Source organism: Sinohyriopsis cumingii, chromosome 3 (assembly GCF_028554795.1).
Source record: "Sinohyriopsis cumingii isolate HCF-2022 chromosome 3, ASM2855479v2, whole genome shotgun sequence".
NCBI lineage: Eukaryota > Metazoa > Mollusca > Bivalvia > Unionida > Unionidae > Sinohyriopsis > Sinohyriopsis cumingii.
Window position 1 is genome coordinate 41,080,504 of NC_142963.1, and position 21,638 is coordinate 41,102,141.

The 21,638-nt window shown below is 39.8% G+C and overlaps 1 protein-coding gene across 4 annotated transcripts in view; it reads left to right on the plus strand.

Annotated features, from left to right (window-relative positions):
• The window catches only part of LOC149802748 (solute carrier family 15 member 4-like), a 43,027-nt gene extending 22,587 nt beyond the window's left edge, over positions 1–20,440 (plus strand). For all 4 annotated transcript variants that reach the window (XM_089952163.1, XM_089952167.1, XM_089952165.1 and 1 more), the window contains 3 exons: positions 16,941–17,129; positions 18,034–18,162; positions 18,469–20,440. In XM_089952163.1, coding sequence (XP_089808289.1) covers positions 16,941–17,129; positions 18,034–18,162; positions 18,469–18,644 — 494 coding nt within the window. In that variant the 3' untranslated portion in view covers positions 18,645–20,440. The remainder of the gene's footprint in view (positions 1–16,940; positions 17,130–18,033; positions 18,163–18,468) is intronic.
• Positions 20,441–21,638: the final 1,198 nt, after the last annotated feature.

Below are 21,638 nucleotides of genomic sequence, written 5' to 3' on the forward strand. Positions count from 1 at the left end.
GTGACACGTTGTAACTCGGGTAAGTAAAACGTTCCTTTGAGCACTTCTCCGTTCATGTCTTCCAATTTATAGACGGCAGGATCACTGCCATGCACTCGTCCAGTGACGCGAAACAATTCGGTAGTCCAGTTCAGTAAGTAACCTTTGTCGAAAGTGCGTTTGGTTTTCCCAATGCGCACCCAATCTCCTACGGCCAACACTCCACTTTTCTTGGGGACAGCCCTCGTCGGGGACGTACCAAACAGGCGATCAGACACCAGCACTTCGTTGTCGGGAGTCACTTCTTGCGGGGCACGTCCAATACTTCGATGGTAAGATTGGTTGCACGCTTGCACCAGGTGCAATAAGATGTTGATGTACTTCAGAGTGTGGTGATGCGTAAAATATTTCCACATGCGTTCTTTCGAAGTGCGTTGAAAACGTTTTACGATGCTGGCTTTGGTTTCGGGATTCTCGGTGGTAAAAAAATGAATGTCACGTTTCTTTAATTCCTTTTGGAAAGCTTGGTTCAGAAATTCGGTGCCTTTGTCCGTTTGCCATCGAAGAGGGTGACGACCGCTTTGTTTCAACACCCGTTGCAGGGCTCGCACTAACTCACTGCTCGATTTGGAAGTCAAGGGTACGACCCAGGCAAATTTGGAAAAGACGTCGATGACACAAAAAAAATATTTGTAGCCGCGATTGTAGCTGGCCAAATGAGAGACATCGGCTAAATCTGCTTGCCATTGATGACCGATGCCTTCCACTCAGGTGCGACTTCTGGAAAACTTGCGTCGAATGGGTTTGTGTAAAGTGTAGGTAGCTTGTTCTTGTAACCATCGTTGCACTTGAGATAAACGGAGACTTTTCAGTCGAGTTTTGGCAGCACGATACAATCTTTTCAACTCCTGCGTAACCTGCAGGATGGGAAGGACCGTAGTAAATGCTGGCTAACACTTTTCCCAATTTTTTGTGTTTGTTTGTTAATAAGGCACCCACTCTTGTAGGATGCTATTCTTTTTCTCTTGGGGTATTTTCTTGGATTGCAATCCTTTGCGTGTGCGACCGGCAATAGGTGTCGCACAGGAGGATGTCTGAACAGGGGATATCGGTTCTTGTTTCACTTCTGTCTTCACCTTCTTTTTCTCTTCTGATGAAGAAAGGGTGGTCATCATCTTTTAATCCATCCAATTCTGGAGGTAGGTGGTGTTGTTAACTTGCGTACTTTTTCTGGCGGAGTTTGAAACCCTTGTTCTTCTTCTCCTTTTTCTGTCTTGGTCACTGGTAGTGGTGGTGGTGGTAGTGATGGTGCTGGACTTTTCATCAAGGCTTTCTGGTGAAAGAGTTGCAGTTGTTGCAAGAGTTGACCGTACTTTTGCGATTTTTCTGTTTCCTACAAATCTTGGTGATCCATCAAGGACTGCAATTCGTGTTGTAACTGGGACATCTCGCTCAAATTGGGATTGGGAGGTAAATGCGGGGTGCGTTGTTCTTACCAACAATGGTATTCCATCCATCGTTTGTAAGGCACTAAAGCTAGTTTTAGTCCTTCCATGGGATGTCAGGGGTCGATTCTGAGATCTTGGTACTCCGGAGGGCCTTTTTATCTTGCTCCCACCAACACGGTTCCCAAGACTACTTTCAGTAATGGACCTAGCAAGAGGGGTAAAATTCCTCCATGTTGGACCAACATCTTCTTTTTTTTTGACGAATGGGAATTTTCTTTTGAACCATTTGGCGAAGAACGTGACGATGTTTGCCTAATCATTGTTTCTGGTGTTTAGACAAATGGATCGTGCCTTTCAACACGTTCAAACAACATTCGCACACGGTATCGATGACCTCTTTGGAGGCTGATTGAATGAGTTTTTTTCGCAGGGGTGGAGAAGCTTTGGACAGGACAGATAACATGTCCCCATGTTTGACTAAACGTGGAGGCAGTCCTTTCCTTTTCTTTCCTTGGGGTTTAGAAGAGGAATGTTTTCTGGAGGGTGACATCTTTGCTTGTGGGTTCCGGGACATTCACCAAACATACACTAACGTCGATGACTTAACACACGCCCTTTTATCTTTTTTTGAGACTATCGCTTTGTCATAGAGGTGACAATGTTTTTTCCAAAATCGCCAAGGAATCCTCCCCTTTGTTGAAGCCTCTTTTTCTTGGAACGACTGTATCTTTTCTTATGGTAACGTCGATGCTTGGCTAAGCGCTTTGTCTAATGACGAGTCTGTCTTTGTCTCTTTCTTTTTTGACTTCTTTGAGGTGACATCTTTTGGAAGTTCACTGATACCCCTAGTTGGTCGCAGGCCTTTTTTTATACTGCAACGCGTCGCCACTGATTGTCTTTACGGCATATTAACTTCAGGACAGGCATGACACGTTGTGCAGGGGTACGCAACGGACTAAATCGAGCCAGTTCTTGCTTGGACAAATCCAGTAAACTTTGTAGCATGCCCGATCTTTCTTGAACTTTGATTTTGGGAGAAGGTACTTTGAGAGCAGCGGCCACTGCCACTAAATTGGAGGGTCCTGCCACTGGGGAAGTTCTTGGGGTTATCAACGGAGAAGTTCTTGGTGTGATCAACGTCTTCAAGTACTTTTCATTTCTTGGTGTCATCAACGGAGAAGTGGATGAACCTGAGGCTACCGCAGTTGCATGTCGTGGTTTGCGAGTGTAAGGTTGCGTCCTGGCCGATGTGACTCTCTTGCGACTAGTTTTTTGTGGGCTTTTCTTTTTCTGGGGACTTTTTCTCTGCTTCTTTTTTTGTGGGCTTTTCTTTTTCCGGGGTGGTGACTGGTAAGAGGAGGGTCCCGCCACTGGAGAAGTTCTTGGAGAAACGGGTGTCCTTGGGGACCTGGTCTTGACACCGTGGCTCTTTTTCTTCTTCTTCTTGGAGCTTCGTTTGACTTATTTTTTCTTGGGGAGAATTTGGGAGCATTAGGATGCCATCTTAAGAGAGAGCGAATGATGACCCCTCCTAGAGTACCGCTCCCTCCAGTCTTCAAAATGATTCGTTTTTTGGTTTGAGTGTCGATGCGAGGATCAGCCAGTTGGGTCAAAGCGACTTTGTTTCGATCAAAAAAGCGTTTGGTTTGATGAGGAATCTGAATGATCCCTTGTAGTAATTGACGTGCTGTCACCGTGAACCATCGTAAGACTTCTTTGAAACTAGCTTCTAAGACACGAGCCCGTATTTGTGGATTTTTTTTCTCGACTGATGCCATTCAAGGCACGAATCAATTTGACGGGAAGATGCGACTGAAGGGACGTCATGTCCAAACTGTGTGAGACAGACGAAAAGTGTCTGAGGTTTTTGTAGATTTTTTGGGAGTGAAATTAAGTCGAAGACGGAGACGTCTACAGGACAGGCCCTTCGTCTTGGTACCAGTGGTGAAACAGCTGGGTACGAAATTGCAAATCATCGGAAGGTCGTAGGTTTCAAATCGACGAGTAAATAGACGTGTGGAGTTTGAGTGGCATCGTCGTACGCCTGAGTCAGCCAAGGCGTTCCTAACCGTTTGGCTAAGACTTGCACTTGCGATTTATCTCGAGGGCTTTTAAACAAGACCACGTAATGCGCATTGAGACTGATGGTGCAATGGGCTTTACTTTGTTGAAACAAATTTTGAGTGATATAAACAACACTGGCATTATGGTGATGCCCTTTGCGCGTGAACCAGTTTAATTTCTTCTTCGTCTTCTCCTAACATGTCGTCGAAAATGACCAAATGGGTTTGACGGGAGTCAGAGACGATACCGTCGTCTTCTTTAAGAATGCCTTCCACAAACACGATGGAATCGCCTTGACTTTCTCGCAGGAGGCTGTACGCCGATTGCCACTCTTTGTAACACCACACGATGCGTTGAGGAGGTCGATCGATCAAATGCTGTTTATGTTCGATTAAACGTTTGACGAATTCGGTTTTGCCAGAACCGCTAGGTCCAGCAATGAGCATGTTAAAGGGATGGCGAAGATACAAAGCCTCCCAACTGGCACGATCTAAGTGATCGTCGATGACTTTGACAGTGGAGGAAGAGGGAGCAGAGACAGCAGAGGTAACCATAGTGTGAGGAATGTCACTTATGACACGAAAACAGACAAGACAAGAGTTTATATACTTTTTTCAGGACACGTTTATTGAATGTTTTAAACTTGAACACGAAAGACAAAAATACATAAAAGCCAAATCTTAAGTACAACGATGAAAGGCACATGAAAACCATCAACGTGGAATAAAACAAGTGTCTGTACAACATGTTTTGGGTAATGTTCTGACCAGTTCCATAGGGGGTAAGATCACAGAAGTGTCCTCCCGAAAGCGTCTTTCAGGCATGTTCACGACAGTCCTGCCCTGAGTGACGAGTTCGTCTTCTGGTACCGTCACTAACACAGGTTGAAAAGTAACTTTTTTCCTTGAACAACTCTCGTGCATACTGGGCCACTTCTTGGGTCCATGCCTCAAAGCCCCCTTTTTTCCAGGCACGGACATCTGTCCAATGGGGGTGTAAGTCAAAAGCTACACACACATCGTCATACACGTCGTCGGTAGCTAAAAGTTGACGAATCCTTTTTCCCGTAGAGGTCGAGAAGTATCCAGATGAAAACGCAAGGCTTTGAGCAAAATGAGTCTTTCGTGACCATTTAAGACCATTTGGATGGTAAGTACTGTTCGTAAAGAGTCCACAGGGAATCGGCTGGTAAACGAAATCCCAGAAAACAAATGACTAAGACACACTATGCGTCGTCTCAAATTGATTGGATACAATTCTTGTAATAATTGATGATAATGATCCACGGTTTGAATATGGTCATTGAGTTCCTTCCACGGAATCTGTTCAATCACTTGTAACATAAGCCGTGGCATGGATTCCTGTTTTTATGTTCTCTTTATTTCGGAAGCAATAAAGGTACTTTCTAACTAGAGATCTTTGTTCTCCAGTTGGGAATCTAAATCTTGTATACTGTAACCTACACTTCAGAGTTCGTTTAGAAGTTTCCTTTTCTGCTAAGCAGATTCCACGTAAAATATGTTGGTAATCCTTTAACTCATCTTCCTCAATGCGTTGCTCTAGGTGAATCTCGAAGTAACCAAAATTATAAACATTTCGTTCATTCACTAACTCAAAGTGTTGAACAAGGTCTGACTACTGAAACAATTTCTGACGAATCAGTCCTCTTATACCATTCAGGTACCAGTGGTTAAACATCTGGTGACGTAACGGATGCAATTGTTCTTTACGTTTGACTTGTATTTTGACCAGCTCTCGGTAAATGCGTTCTCTCAACTCCATAGGCGAAGCACGAATGTTCTCTTGTAAAGTATCCATGAATAGGTCATACTAAATCCTCTTTCTGACACAAGAAAATGTACCCTTTGCACAGACATGGTTTTAATTCATTGTCGAATCTAAATCGTTTAATCACTAATTTAGACATTACAATTCGTTCAGAAGTTTCCTCTTTCACTAAGCTGACATTGTGTAAAAGATGTTGGTAATTCGTTAACTCTTCCTCTGGAATTCGATGCTGTAAGTTTACAATGTAGTAGATAGAATCATCAATAGCTAAACCAATCCTTTTTAAAACCAGGGGGTCGTTGATCAATGTCTGTCCAATGGAACACTTTCAACTCAATCAGTCCTTGTATAGCATTCAGGTACCAGTGGTTCAAACACCGGTGACGTAACGGATGCAACTGTTCTTTACGTTTCACTTGTATTTGGACCAGTTCTCGGTAAATGCGTTCTCTCAACTCAACAGGCAAAGCACGAATGTTCCCTTGTAAAGTATCCATGAATAGGTCAGTTCGTACAATTCACAGTCTTCTCATAGAGCAAAAGTAATCCACATAGTGAGTAATTTCTGACCACTGCCATTCAGGGTAACGTCCAAGAATCTCATTGAACTCTTTTGATGTAAACGGCCTAGAGTAATATAATCGGATGAATGCACCCTTGACCCAGAGAAATCTAACAATTGATTAATTTTTTTCACTTTCCTCTTGTGAATTTCTCGGCACAAACGTTCTACAGTCACCCATTGAGATTTCACTCTGGCAAGTCCCTGCCAAACTTCCTTGTAAATCTTCTCTTGTAGCTCTTTAGGTAATGATTCAATATCGTTTTTGAAATGGAGTTTAAATACGGGTCTCGGTGATGTCCAACATTTGACTCCTAGCCAATCTGGTTTCTTCTTCTTCGTCAACGACATGGTAAGTTACTTCAATGTCTCGGTCCCACTAAGGGTAAGTAATGCCAATTCGATGACCATCGAGCAAGTTCTACGTAGGCCGAATCTTGTGGTTCCCAGTGGTGAAGTGACACACCGCAACTGAAGCACTTGACTTTATCCCCTTCGCCCAAGTAGAAAAATCCGGCTCTGGCTAATTCTTCTGGGGTCGGTCCTCCCAGATACTTAGGCCATTTTCCTTTGAACGATTGAAGACGATTTTCAAAGTCGCAGTATTCCGACAAACGTATAGGGAACGAATATTCGTCTTTCACAGGTTCGTTTCGATGAGGGTTGGGTGACATGGACAGGTGTTTGCTCAGGGCTGGATGACATCCGTAGGGAGGTAGACGTGAAGGTGGACATCCACCTTTAAAACGAAACCCAGTAAAGTGTCGCAGGTTTGACACGCACAGCATCACTTTCCATGATAGGGGTAGTGAGAACAAAGTTCCCATGATGCTTTACGGCATCGCAAATGTCACAGCGTACAGCATCGTTCCCATCGCAAGGCTCACAATCGCATTCCACTTCAGAGGCCCCAAACTTGAATTGTGCCTGTCTGAACTTGTTTTCTGTTTCTCTGAAAGTATTCATCTTGTTTGCTTGGTCTTGGTAGTCACAATGAACTTTTGATCTTGACCATAGCCCCTTTTTTATACTAGTCGCAATGAAGTCTCAAGCTTGTACATCGTTCCTTTTTTATGTCTTGTTTTGGAAGTCTCTAAGGTGCCGTCATAATTGTACCGTAGTGTAATGGGTGGAAAGGCGATAGAAAGGTAAGGGCATGCGGAGACCATCGAGTATGTTCCAGAATAGCTGAATCTTTATAGATACATAGATCCATTCGTAACTTCAGGCCACAACTGAAACACTGTACTTCGTATCCCAATCCAGTCTCAGGTCCCAAGTAGACAAATCCTGTTCTAGCTAAAACATGCCAAGTAGGTAATCCTTTCCTATCCGTAGGCCATTTTTGAAACGTGTCCAATCGACGGGCACAATCACAATAGTCCGGCAAGAAAACCGGAAAATGGTGGGGTTTGAACTTGGAGTCCTCACTGGATTTCTCACTCGATTCTTGCTGTGGCGAAGTCATCCTTCTGGTGAGTGGCTATCCTCTTACAACCAATGTTTTATACCTACATGTCCATACGGCAATGTAAAGTGCTTGGGAATACGCACTCGCTTCTGGTACACGATTTGATAGACTTTTTCCAAGGATCGACTGATGATGTGGTGAGTGGGTAAACGTACAATCTTGTTGGGCTGATAGGTGGTCACTTTAAAGTGGTCATCTTTTCCAGACTGCAAGGCTTCTTTCAATACACCAAAGTTGACCACTCGACTAGTACGATTATTCAGAGTCAATCCTTTCACTTTACACTTCGTGTGCACTTCTCCATGTTTGTCCCGGTATTCGTAGCCGTAATTTTTAGGAACGCCACTCGCGAAACTTAGAATCTTGTCGTCGGGGTACTTGTCTGTCCAGGCTCCTAAACGGTCTCCTTCGATGTCAGGGTGCTGTTGATTCGGGTGATCGATGTAAATGCAACTGCCCGTGTCAAAGTACAGGACACGTTCCCCTAACAGTTCTAAAGCTTCATACAATTTTAAGCGAGCATGAGCTGTCACGTAAGCCGCAATGATGACATTTCCAAAGGGATCGGCTTCTACAAAGTCCAGATCTTCTTCGTAATTGATTAAGATCAAATTTTCGCGAACGACGTCCACGTGTTTCATGAATTTGGTTTTGTCGTGAATTATCTGGAAGTAGCGAGAAGGTTCTGGCAAATATTCCGTCTTGGGTAAACACGGTTGTTGTGCCATTTTGCCCCACAAGCAATTTAATTTAATTTGACCAACGATCGCCTGCCTTCGTTTTTCTCGATGTGATCTAAAGAGATGTCTTCTTGTGCCCAGTATTTCTCTTTGAATGTCGTTTGGTCTTCGGGAGTATAACACCAGGACGGATAGCCACTGGCTTCTTGCTTCAGTTTCAAAAAGGCATCCACGTAGTCTGCGAAAATGCCTTTCTGAGTGGGGTCACCCTTGTGGTATTGTTGTGTCTTGGGAAAATGACAAATTTCGTACACTTCTAACAGTTGATATCCCATGTCCAGAGCTTTGAACAATTCTACGCTAACCCATGTCCCCGTCAAGGCGCGTTCTTCCTAGGTGTGCTGGCATGGTTGATCTTGGTTGCACGTTTCGGCACAAGTTCGGCACAAAGGAAACATCAGTTTGTCTTGACAATGGTGAGGTAGCACGGGATGGTACAAGTCGGTGGGAGGCAAAACTTTGCACTTGCTCAAGCCTTCGTATTGTCGAATGTTTTTCGGGTAGATGTTTTCGGTGAACAATTGCGGGTGCCTTTCTGCAGGAAAGCGACAATATTTGCATACGTAGGGATACAGCGAGCACACGTCCAAGTATTTGATTTCTTCTCCTTTCTCTTCGTCGGCTTGGTACAGCAAACAGGTGGCATTGGTCCTTCCTCCGTACAAACTGTCCCTCGGGTTCAGGGGGTCCATGAACTGGTAACTTTCCACGAGGCGTTTAAACTCGGGATCGGTTTTCAAACGGTGATCGTATTCGTGTTCCCACATTTCCACCACTTGGTATCCTTCCTGTTCTAACTTTAGGCGTCGCTGACAAGTGGCCTGGTACAAATCTTCCATGGTTCGTTGTAAAAACTGATTTTTAGTGCCACGGTCAGGGTAACAGACGGTACATCCGTGAAATAAGCAACCGTTAAACTCGTACACGATCTTGGGGTTTTCTACGTCCCAGCCATCGACCGAATGCGTTCCGATGGTCTTTTCACCTACTCCGTTGCTGACATGCTGAATCCATTTGTCTTCTTTGTGGCACAAGTAATGTAACCAGCGTAGGGCTTTGACCGAGTATTGACGTTTGACATTGAAAGGGTCGGAGGCATGCACCTGGTACCAAGCGTAGAAAGCTTCTCGTTGTTCGGTGCGCATGTTGTCGGGGTCGTAATAGTGAGCCTCAGGCAAATGGGGTAGAACGGCATGTTGATTGACTTCCGTATTGAAAAAGTGTGGAAAGTACCCTTTAGTCATTTTTGTCATTCCAAACGTTTTAAGCATTCGGCTCAAAGGCATGGCCAAGTAACTCATCGAATATTTAAACTGCACTTGTCCCACTTACATGAAAATGATTCTGGCTCCGTTCAATGTGACTTTAGGACGCTCGGTACCATGTTCCGTATAGTATCTGAGAAGAAACTGTCCATCGTATCTGGAGAAATTCTGAGCCATCACCGTGGCATGACGATGACAATCTCCGTAACGTTCGATGTTCTCTTGGTTCCACGTCTTGTCGATGGGGTCTAAGACCCATCGGGCGAAATCGGCTAGCGTGTTCGGTCCCCCAAAGATTTTTTCACGCCCTCCAGGAATCTTGCTGCAGTGAGGGCAATGACTGAATATAGGTTCTTGAATGCACTTCTCGCACGCTCGATGAGCCACGCAGAAATTAGGAATGTGAATGTCGGTCTCTGGCATGCATTCGAAATTGAAAAAGATGAAATTGTCTTTCTTCGTGTGACCGTCTTCTTTCTCTGGTTGGGGTTGGTATTTTTGCACGTAGCATTGATGTTCCAAGTCCACGATGTGGTGACAAATGTGACATTTTTTCTTTCCTGAACATACGGGTGCCTTGGCATTATTGGTACGTATGCCTTGTCCACACGCGGGGCACAATCTCAGCAGTTGACAAGCGCATTTCTTCTGTGAACCTTGCGTCTTCAGATGTTGTTGGTAACAGACAGGGCTGACAAACGTGCGCAGACAAGCTGGACAATGCACTTGTTCTTTTCCTTCGCTCAGACAGGGTGGAGAGGCCAAACATGCTGAGCATTTCTATCCACAATGTTTGTGTTGCTCTTGATTATTATAACCATAGTCACATTTCTCACAGTAATAGCTGTATCCCAGGAATCCAGTGATAGTGGTAATGGTATCGAAATGGTCATCGTGATGATAGAGGTGAATGTATTTTCCATCCTTAAAGTCTTTCCCTCGAAACAACAGAGGCCTACGCACTTCTTGAGGGTGCACTTTCAAGGTGTAGCGTGGAGCTAGGATATGTTGCAATTTTTGCATCTCAGAAATGCCACAGGGTGTGTCTTTGGGCAAACCGGCTTGTTGTAACAGGAGTTCTGCTTCACTTCGTTGTTTGGCTCGGTCCGATTGTCGAATAGTTTTCCAGGCTCTTTTCCATTCTACCGTGTCGTTTTGTCGACATAGGTTCGTCCCACCACGATAGCCCTGGCTAAACACATCTGGTCTTGAGAATTGTGAATTTGGACGAGGCTACGCTTAATGCTGCGAAGACCGTTCACCAATAACGCCTTTTTACGTTGTCCGGTCCCTTGAGGAGGAGAGACGTGGGTCATGTCCAGTGTGGCTTTTCCATCGGTGATGTCAAACTGGTCATTAGATTGTTGTACGTGTTGAATCTTGTCCATCACTTTGGAAGCGGTCAATTCTGCAGGGCTGCTAAACTCGATCCAAACAGGGGATTTCAAACCGTCGTGTTGTATGGAAAGTCTCAAGCGATCGTCTTCTTTGGGTTGACATTGTCGCTTGAGTGTGGTGAATAGAGAATCCCACATCTCGGTGATGAACACTTCTGCTTTCTCTAACGGTACTTCGGGCTTGAAATCTTTAAACTTTACCGTGTATTTGTAAGCCGTAGTTCTAAATTTTCTAGAGGGATGCTTTTCCGTCTCTTGAATGGAATAGTACTTTTCAGGGTTGACTAAGGGTGGTGAACTCTGTTTAGAGGGTTTGGATTCTGGTTCACTTATGTCCTCTTCAAAATCACTGGCATGAATTTGTGCCAAGACTTCAGCCCTGGTACGAGGCGATAGATCACGTTTCTGCCTCTTACTTTCTTCTTTCTTCTCAAATGAATTGGATCGTTTCATCTTGATAGCAAAAAGTCAAATGACTAAAGTTTAAACACCATGGACTAATTTATAGTCATAGCAGACCAGCCTATATAAAGGGTATGTTTCTTGTCCTTTCACTATTCATTTCACTCTCAAACCGAGCACAACGATGGAAGAGACTACACAAATCGAACGTTTCATCAGAGCGTTGCGAGGGGTCATTAGAAAAAATTTTCTTCAGACCAGTCGTCGGACTACTCACCTTCCTTTCGAGATAAAAGTCAAGAAACTTGCTATATCTGTCAGAAGAAAGGGCATTGGTCTTCAGAGTGTCCAGACCGTCAAAAAAGAATAAAAAGGGTTAGAAGAGACAAAAGTCAATATACCTGTTATCATTGTCAAGAAAAAGGACATTGGTCTCCAGATTGCCCAAAAAAGAAACAAGAGGAGTCAGAAGAAGAGAAGGATTCTTCAGAGGAAGAAGAAGAGGAAGAAGAGGAGGAAGAGGAGGAAGTAAGCAGAGAGGTAAGGAAAAAGAAACTGGAGAAGAAAAGAAGAAGGGAAGAAAGTGAGGAGGAAGAGGACGAAAAGACTGTGACTGTGAAGAAATTAGAAAACAGAGAGAATAAACAATGAGACAGAAGAAGTGTATGAACTTTTTAAAGTGTTATGTTGTGAATTGTGAATTGAATTGTAAAATTTGTACCAGAATAGAAAGTCTATAAAACGTAAGTGTCTTTGGGTTTTGATTTTAAAATAAGAACCTACACTCACACACTCATACACACACACACACACACACACACACACACACACACACGTATTATAGGGGTAAAATGGGTGTTTTTTGAGTTTGAATGGATATTGGCAATTGAAAGTCTATCTCTTTTCGATAGACGTGGGTGACCCTGAAAAGGGCCTTTTTTGGTGCAGGGGTGAGTTTAAGCAATCAACTTTAACTGCCTTAAGCCTTTGACACGGCCAAGACCTACTTCTGGACTGCGTACTGTTGATGATGATGATGATGATGATTTGGTTGAAATCACTAAGGGTGGTACGGTAGGCTTAGTCACATGGTTGGAGTGTTTAGCTCGGGAAGGTCGTATTCTCTTCGGTCGTAATAAAGACGTCTGATACATTTGTTTCAGACTTCTTAACTCCGCTAAAATGTCTAACAGTACCGTGACCGTTTGACTTTCACACCCTTGTTTCTTTGCTGCTGCTGCTTCTTCTTCTTCTTCTTGTTTTTTTCTTACCTCTTCTTCTTGCTGCTGTAGGAGAAAAGCTTGTTCCGCTTCCTTTTGCCGTTGTATAAATTTCTCCAATTCTTCTTTCTGTCTCTGTCTAAAATTCTCCACGTGCGGTAGTGAATGAGAGGTGACGAAGGTTCCGGAACAGATTCTTGTGAGGTAAGAAAATCCACAAAATCCCAATTCACCTCTTCTGAAAGTAAGTCCGGGTTCCCTTGGGTAGTCTCCACCGCCGGTGCACCCCAATTTATCGTTTTCTGAGTCTCCGTCATGTTGAAAAAACTGTCGCATGAATTGACTGCGCACAGGCGCTAGCGAATCTATATAGACCACGTGACGTCACAGACTGCTCTCTTCGGATTGGACGTGGGCTGACTGAATTTTGTAACGCGTGTTTGGATTGGTTAACGAACTCAATCCGTTTCAATCCTACCTCTCCCTATAAATAAGTGCAGTTCACTGCATTCCTTCACCTGTTCTCGGCACCCCAACATGTGGACCGACGTACAATCTTCAACGCTTGTGTCTTCGATTATGTTCCGGACGGACATACCAATGTATGTCCGATCCAACTGGACAGTTATCCACAGGACAGACACCAGCCTGTGGATGCGAAGAATCTATGTGGAGAGGCAAGGATGCCTCAAAAGAGTCTTAATATATGTCCTGCAGTCAGGCGAAGCCTAAGGACAAGAAGATGTCACAGATGCCCTTTATGTTAAGGGTATATTAACATAAAACCAAAGGCCCTTTTCAGGGCCACTCCAATATCTCGAAAAGACCTTGACTTTCATTGCCTACCCTTTTTTTACTTTTTTTTTGTTTTAAAAAAATAAAAAATAGAGACCCTCCCTGTTTCATTTTTCGCCTGTTCCATTTCCATAGACCCATCAGGTCGGGACCATATTAAAATAGAGTCCCGACCCTGTTCCATTTCCCCTTGACGCTCAACAGGCCCAAGATATTTTTTTTTTTTTTGCCTATGTTAAATTCCCTTGAGGCTCAACAGGCCCACGATTTTTTCCCATGTTAATTTCCCTTGAGGCTATATCCCCCCAGGGGCTTCCGTAATGTTAAATTTCCCACTGAGGCTATATCCCCCCAAGGTGTTTTTTAATGCTAATTCCCATTGAGCCTATATCGCCCCACTTCACTATTCATATTATTTATATGGAAGATACATGAACACAAAACAAAGATTAGGTAGCATTTTCAAGGTAATAAAACGAAAAACAGTTACAGTTGACTGAGGCACAAATAATCATATATGAGTGAGGCATTTTCAATGCAAGATAAGCCATTGTGGCCTTAAAAACATCAATGATACAAGTCTGACATAAAAGTTGGAATTTTTCAATGAACTTTGAAGTGAGTGTAATTACACGATCAAGAATGATGTGAATAGACAACTTCAGTTAGCAAATAGATCCTCTGTTTCATCTTCAAAAACGTATGCACAGGAAAAGACAAGAAACCAGTCAACATGAAAATCGAGTAATGGCTTGCGGATGATTGGGATAGTATTATGACTTAAGAGGTAATATTATCAAAGAAAACATGTTTAGGAAACTGTCTGTGACTAGAAATAAAAGGGGATGTAATAGCTTAATATCCATTGTAGGGATTTATGAGAAAGGGGATGTAATAACGCAATATCCATTGGTAGGGATTGATGAGAAAGGAATCATAAAGTCATCAGGATCCTAAACCCATTGACACGGGACGCTTCTCTTTTGCAATAGCAGCAAATATGGATTGCCACAGCCTTTTTTGGTGATAAAAACAATGAAACAAGCGTATCTGAGTATGTCCCCGTTGGACTGGTATTTTCGACATCATACTATACACAATTCATCCCCACTCCCCTCAAAACATCGTGAGCACAAGTCCGAAAACCGAGGCCCTGTTTACACGGTATAACTCTGAATTGCCTGCTCCCCTGCCTTTTCATGCACATTCGAACCCAATGACGTATTAAATATGGCATCAATAAGATGTCACTTTATTCCAATTAGGCATGTAAGAATGCATAGAGAGATCATATATTTTCTTATTAACACAGAGAAGTTCGGTATGTGTAGATTGATAGATACTCTCCGTTCTTATTATCGCGGAAGAATAACAGAAATGGTTTCAACATACGACAGTTGAGAGGAGAAAATGGTCTTATCTTGAATATGTTGAAACTGTATTGGACCAGTAAAGCGTCAGTCCCATCGAGAAATTCTAATTTTTATTTTCTTACTTTTATTTCTCGAGCTTATTTTTTTTTAATTCTTTATCAGAACTTGGAAGATTAATAGCACGCTGCAATTCAAAGATTTGAGCACAACTGAAATATTTGTCTTTCGAAACAGCAATCATTGATTCTATTAATAGCTTATCAGGCAATCATGATACATCTAAATTAATTTTAAGAGTGTGAACACACACACACACACACACACAATGCACACATCATTGAAACTAATTTTATAATGTCGATGATATGGGCATTCATGTGTTCGTGCGTAGCAGACACACCCGCAGATCGATCTAGTAATTAATTCTCATCTAAGTGCAATGACACTCCGAATTCCTACGACAGAAATCAAGGTATATGAAGGTTATTATAGAGAAACACAGTTATTAATTAATGGGCGATTATATATAATTCAATTTGCAATAAACTAATATTAATCGTCAGGCGTTTCACATGTACAGAGTTTGAACAAATATGATCTTTATTTCTTTCATTATATCATCTTTCTCCCTCGCTCCGCCCTGTATGGTGTTCTTGCTGGTTTGGGTTTCACAGCACTTCTCTACACAAGGCTTATACATTGCGCCTAATATATAATTGGTGGAAGAAGAAACCAGGAAAGCCCTGGTAAGAACCACCTACCCACAGGAAACTACTTTCAAGCTTTCTCACATACCCACACTGGCACAGCCCAATACAAAAACATCCAAGCGGACAGAGGTGGGATAAAAGTTATTGGTAAAGGCAAGAACTTTCATCCATTCGGCAACCCTACCTGTGTCGCATTTGCAGACTAAATTTGTATTTTATAACCAATATTACTAATTATCATAACAGTTAACTGTATTAACATGATTTTATATTTCCATATTTTACTGTGCATTACACAGAAATGTTTTATACTGTCATCATGGCATTTGTAATTGTCAGCAGCCCTAATTGCAAACAGTTCTTCATTGTCTGCTCACCAACCCACCCAGACACACATACTTACACACGGACAAGATATTATCCCTGACTATTTTCAAAACAACTCCTTAACAAATAATAATATTAATAATAATAATATTAATAATAATAATAATAATAATAATAATAATAATAGTAATAATATTAATGACACAATTCTCTCACTGGAAATGTTCATATTTGTTAAATCTAATTTGATTATGTAACAAACATGACAATCTTTTAAAGGAACATAAGATTACAATAATATTCTGATAATATTAAATTCTGCGAAGTTAGTTTGAATGTCAGTTTTATTATTATTGTAGAGAAATGTCCATTTTTCGTGCAATGTATGGTCGATTTTGTAGCCTCTCGTTTCCTTTGTGTTATTTGGTGTCATTCCTGATTACACACAAAGTATATTCAACTAATGTATGGTTATTTTAAAACATATTTTAAGTTGGAATATGTATACATGTCATTAAAACTATTTTAAATGAACACGTGGCCTTCACATCATTGAATAATTGCGTTTAATGGGAAATTTTTTCAGTATTTTCGCAAACTTCCGAATCCTAGTTTTTTTCTTTAAACATACATTTTTAACTACTGATAGATTAAATGAAGAAAAAAAAATTTCAACATAAATTTCAATTTAGTTTTGTATTATGGTAGATAACTATGTCCATGAATTGAGACTACTGCACTATTTGGACTATTTTTTGTAATTATTTAGAAACATTATAAGTATTTATGGAATGTCCTAGATTTAACTTTATGATTACCCACACTTTTTATGTATTCGTGTGATCCCGTTCCAATGATAAAAATTCAAATAAGCTATTTTGTATTGGACATTTACTACAAATCAATTGCAAAACAAAGATATATCCAAAGCATAGTAAAACCGATCTTCCTCTCCAGAAACTGGTTAAGATATAGAAATCCCCATTCTAATTGTTAACATTAAATGTCCTTTTTGGAAGGGACCATATTTTACAAGAAAGTAAGTGTGTGTGTGTGTGTGTGTGTGTGTGTGTGTGTGTGTGTGATCACTTGGTTTGTATGATATAACATGAAACTTGTCTCAACACTTTCTTGAAGAATCTTAGAGCGTTATGTTCATTGTCTATCCTTCCTCAAAATGCGATTCAGTACTGTAAAAGTACAAACCTAGTCCTTTCAGATCTATCTTAAAATGAGTTTTCTACCTTATTATCTGAAAATGAGATAATTAGGTGTAGATATAAATTCCAATAATGACGACATGCTCGGCGAAAATGGCGAAAATTGAACATGAATATCTTGGTATCCTTTCAGTATATTTTTTCTGTTTATTCGTTTGTTGTTTTGTTTTATTTTTCAGGGTTTGGATTGTTTTTGGCGGTGTTAGCACTCTGTTATGCCGGTGGTCTGGAAATCTTTCGAAAGCAGAATGATTATTTCGTGCAAGAAATAAAGAACGATAACTACACTGCGTCAAATCTGTCTGTATTTTATCAAGTTCCGATTTTCGCCCTGCTTGGGTTAAGTGAGGTCTGGACCAGTGTGTCAGGTTGGTTGTTTTTTTACTAACATCAAACGTTGACTTTCTATGCCAAACTCATTGTCTCTAATCATGTTCGTTTGTCTTTCTGCTCACCTTGTTGGTTTCCTGTCAATGTTAAATGAGGAACAAGAAGGGTAGTGCGAAGGAAGAGCAGGAAAAAAAAAAAAAAAAAAAACTATGTAGAATTTTAGTATGATTGCAATTATTCTGCAGTCTCTCTCATGTGGTTGTTCGCTTAAGCCACTCGTGAATTAGTGTATTTTTGTGAGCTCTACACTTTAATATTGCTGTCTATCCGTCTGTACATCCATTATTCTCTCTTCCCCAGTGCTGCTTGATGGAAGTTCGTCAAAGTTGTTGCTTTGCCTACCTCCATGTCATGTGATAAAGAACGATAATTGAGTATATTTGATTCATTCGGTTTTAAAGGGTATTTGAAAATGAACAGTCAGAACGGTGGATTTCATATTGTTGTGGTGTCTATCGATGCTGGATATTTTTGGGGTGTGTATGATCTTGAATGGTTAACCGTTCTAAAATTACAGTGTTTCAACTTGAAAATATATTTTAAATAGCATATGGATAACAACGGACAGCCACTGACGTTGCTATATGTAGTTTTTTCCAACAGAGGTATTACTTTCGGAACGTGTGAAACATTAAATTTAAATGCACGCGACTGTTTTATCTCTAACATTTTATATGTATTTGTGCTTATTATGAAACTGATAGAACGCATTTCAAAATTGAAAACTTTATCCGAAAATCACAACATCATCATCATCATGTTTCATTAATAAATTAAAATGCTGTATTATTATTATCATTGTTATTATTATTGTTATTATTATTATTATTATTATTATTATTATTATTATTATTAGCATTAGCATTACCACTGTTTTTCTAGGATTTGAACTTGCCTACACCCAGACGTCGGATAATATGCAGGGCCTAGTTACAGGTCTCTTTTTGATGACGATTGGTTTAGGATCCCTTTACTCAACAATGTGGACTACCATCGTACGCTATAATACAGGTAATTAAAACAATTCCTCATTCTTTTTCATGCTTCTGATAATATTTTGAAAGTGTTTCCTTTCACCACCACCACCATGACACTACTACTACTACTACTACTCTTGCAACTGCTATTGCTGTATCTGCTACTACACTATATTGTTCTTCTTCCGGTTGCTATTGTGAATAGTTTCTCTCACAATGATAAGTGTCTTCCTGCTTCTAACAGAGTTGACTCAAAGAAGACCTGCTCAATTTTTAATGAAAGCGAAATATTTTTGTAAGTGTTCTGTTTCAACTTATTTTCTTTTTATCATTGTTACAGACTGGTATCCGGAAAAGCCTGATCAAACCGGCAGTTTGGAATATTACTTGTTTCCGATTTCTGGAATCACGTTTGTTTTCTTCGTAATATATGTGCTTGTGAACTGGTTTCGTCGTACTTGGAACAGAAGACAGCCTTTCACGCAAGACGATGGGTCACATAATGGTAGTTCATGAACGAAGATGCCCAATACATTGCATTCTAAAGATAAAAAGGTTCCTTTGCTATTGATCACGGAAGTAGAGAGATGTATTGTCCCGGTGATGTGGAATAGATTTCAGCATTTGCAAATATGCAAATATGCGGTTTAACAATATCAGTAAATTTGCGATTCTCGCACACGAGTTTTGAGGACATTACGCAGATTAAACATTTTTAATTGCAAAGATGATCTTGGCAGGCCATAATTTATAACAGTATAAGAAGGTAGACTATATGATAGAAAGTGTCAATGATAGCAACAACGACGACTACGACGACGGCGAAAATGGTTAGAAAAGGACGAAAATTATAATTATTATTACTATCATTATTATTATTATCATTATTATTATTATCATTATAATTATTATTATTATTAGTATCATTAACGTCATCGCCTTTCAGTGAGACGGATAATCAAAATACAAACATACCATTACAATTGTTAAAGATTCATTTAAGTGCCAGTCATATAATATTTCCTGTACCCAGCTACCTATCATGTTACTTATACAGTGTTATGTATATTTTATTTGTATTTTATTTGTATTGCTAGTTGGTTTTTCTCAATCATTATATGTAATCTCTCTCTCTCTCTCTCTCTCTCTCTCTCTCTCTCTCTATATATATATATATATATATATATATATATATATATATATATATATATATATATATAAAATCCTATTGTGTAACTGACCTAAGCCCACACTCAAATTAATGGTCTAAATTACAAGATACATTTCTTTTGCAAATAACATAATACACTGTTAATATTTCACTATAATTATGAATTAAATATACAGATCAATTATTAATTGTAAACATGTTACTTCAGCTTGAGGTAAAGATGCAGTCTTCATTCTGACCTTAAAAAAATTAAAAAAAATAAAAAAATTTCCATTCAATTGACAGAGTATTTCCACAAAAAGGAAATATCGATCTAGGTCAAGTAGAGAGATATATAAACTTGTTTACCTAAGGATTATTAATTCCTACCCTATCATCTGAAGTAGGATCAGTCTTATTTTTGTGTTTAGTTTTAAGTTTGGGTGGATTTATGTATTTAAATTATTCACTGGAATTACAAGGTGCTAATTAATACTTCTTGGTCTAAGTCATTAATTTAAAGTTATAAACATTCAGTGAGGGGCATTTCGGATTATATTATTGTGATACATTATAAGAATGTTAGCACATAGCCACATTCCAAGCCATTGACATATTAGAACACTTGAGACAATAGGCACATCTCCACATTCAATATGGAAATTTATTTTGAACAACAACGGAATTCAATTGAGCTTCATACATTTGGACTTGTAATATAACGTTTAAACTGTTTGGGATTTAATTCGCAATACTTTAAGTTCTATTTAAATTTTTTAATTTGCATTCATGTGAAATAAATTATTTGTTGATTTTTACAAAACGTGTTTGTTTTAGCTTTTTCTGTTACTTAGTTTAAGACTATAGAGACGTGAAAAAATATGCAAATTAGACACACAATTACCTCAAGATTTTTTGAAGAAGCATGACAAAACGGCAAATACTGGTCCACAATTCTAAAATAAATATTGCGTTTTATAAATTTATTTACAAGGCAAACGGAGAATAGATTTCTGGAATATACTCAGTCACAAAAGTAAACAAAAATGATGTCATTCCCATAAGTTTTTTTTTTTTGTTTTGCAAATAGCCCTTTCCAGGGTTGCAATAATCTGTTGGTAGTTTCACATTTGCAGTAAAAGATGTTTGTACATTGTTTCAAGATGTCTTTTGATAGTTATCTGTGGTTTAACAACCAATGAACTATGTTAATATTAAGTTTATTAATTTAAGGTGAATTTTATATTGACTAATCTTTTCTCTCTCTATTTAAAGCTCAATTCATTACGTTTGGGTAAATGGTAGATACATAACGAACGTTATGGGATCCGACCACTTTCTCCGGACACAGGCCTGTTAACACAACCTAGGCCTAGGGATGAAATGCAATAGGTAAATTTGAAAAATACAGACCTTCACTGTTTTAAGCGCATATCGCAGGAATTCAGCGTGAATAAACTGTATTGAATGATCGGATCATTAACTTACACATTCTTACTAGTATTTTTATTCCTATACTTTCACTTACAAAAATATATCCTTATACTTCACGTGTGAAAGTACCAGACTTTCCCTCTTGCCATACGACCCTTGAGTGTGTGTGCCGGCAGAAGTTATACCTGCATAGATTTACACTGTGAGACAGAACGAATAAATGCAGACTGCACAAAATTTCCGATATGTAAATTATATTTTGCTGAAAAGATTTTATTGGACACCTTTCACGTTTCTACGAAGTAGCTTTGTGATCAGATATAGTAAGATACTCAACCATTCGTAAAACATTAATCTTTTATATTTCAACAGGGTAGGTCATTCTAAGCTTACCTAATCCCTTAAATCTCTGATATTGTTTAGGACCAGCATATGAATAAGGTTGATTATGAGGTGTAGTTAGGAAAAGGAGGCGGAGAAGGTATGTTGAAGAGCGAGTATTATCTCCTAAACTTCGATTCAGAATCGATTTTGTGTATAATAAGAAGTTCTATTCCTTCACCACTACCGGACATAATTCATGTTGTGGTGCAAAATACATTATAGAATTAAATGATCATGGTTGGGTATGTATCGATGTGTAAATTTTACCTAATCACTCACAAAGTAAATAAAGTCCAAAGGAATTTATGTTAACTTTGTGAGTAATTAGGTACAATTTACACCTCGATAAATACCCAACCATGATCATTTAATCCTTATAATTCCAATTTCGTCCTTTCTTCGTCAAATCAACTTATTCCATCAACAATGCATCCCAGTTTAAGTAGTGCGTACTTTCCTTTCATTTGCATCTTCACATCGCCCCATAATACATAACCTGTACAGAATCACACGAACACATACACTACTGTCACAGTTACGTT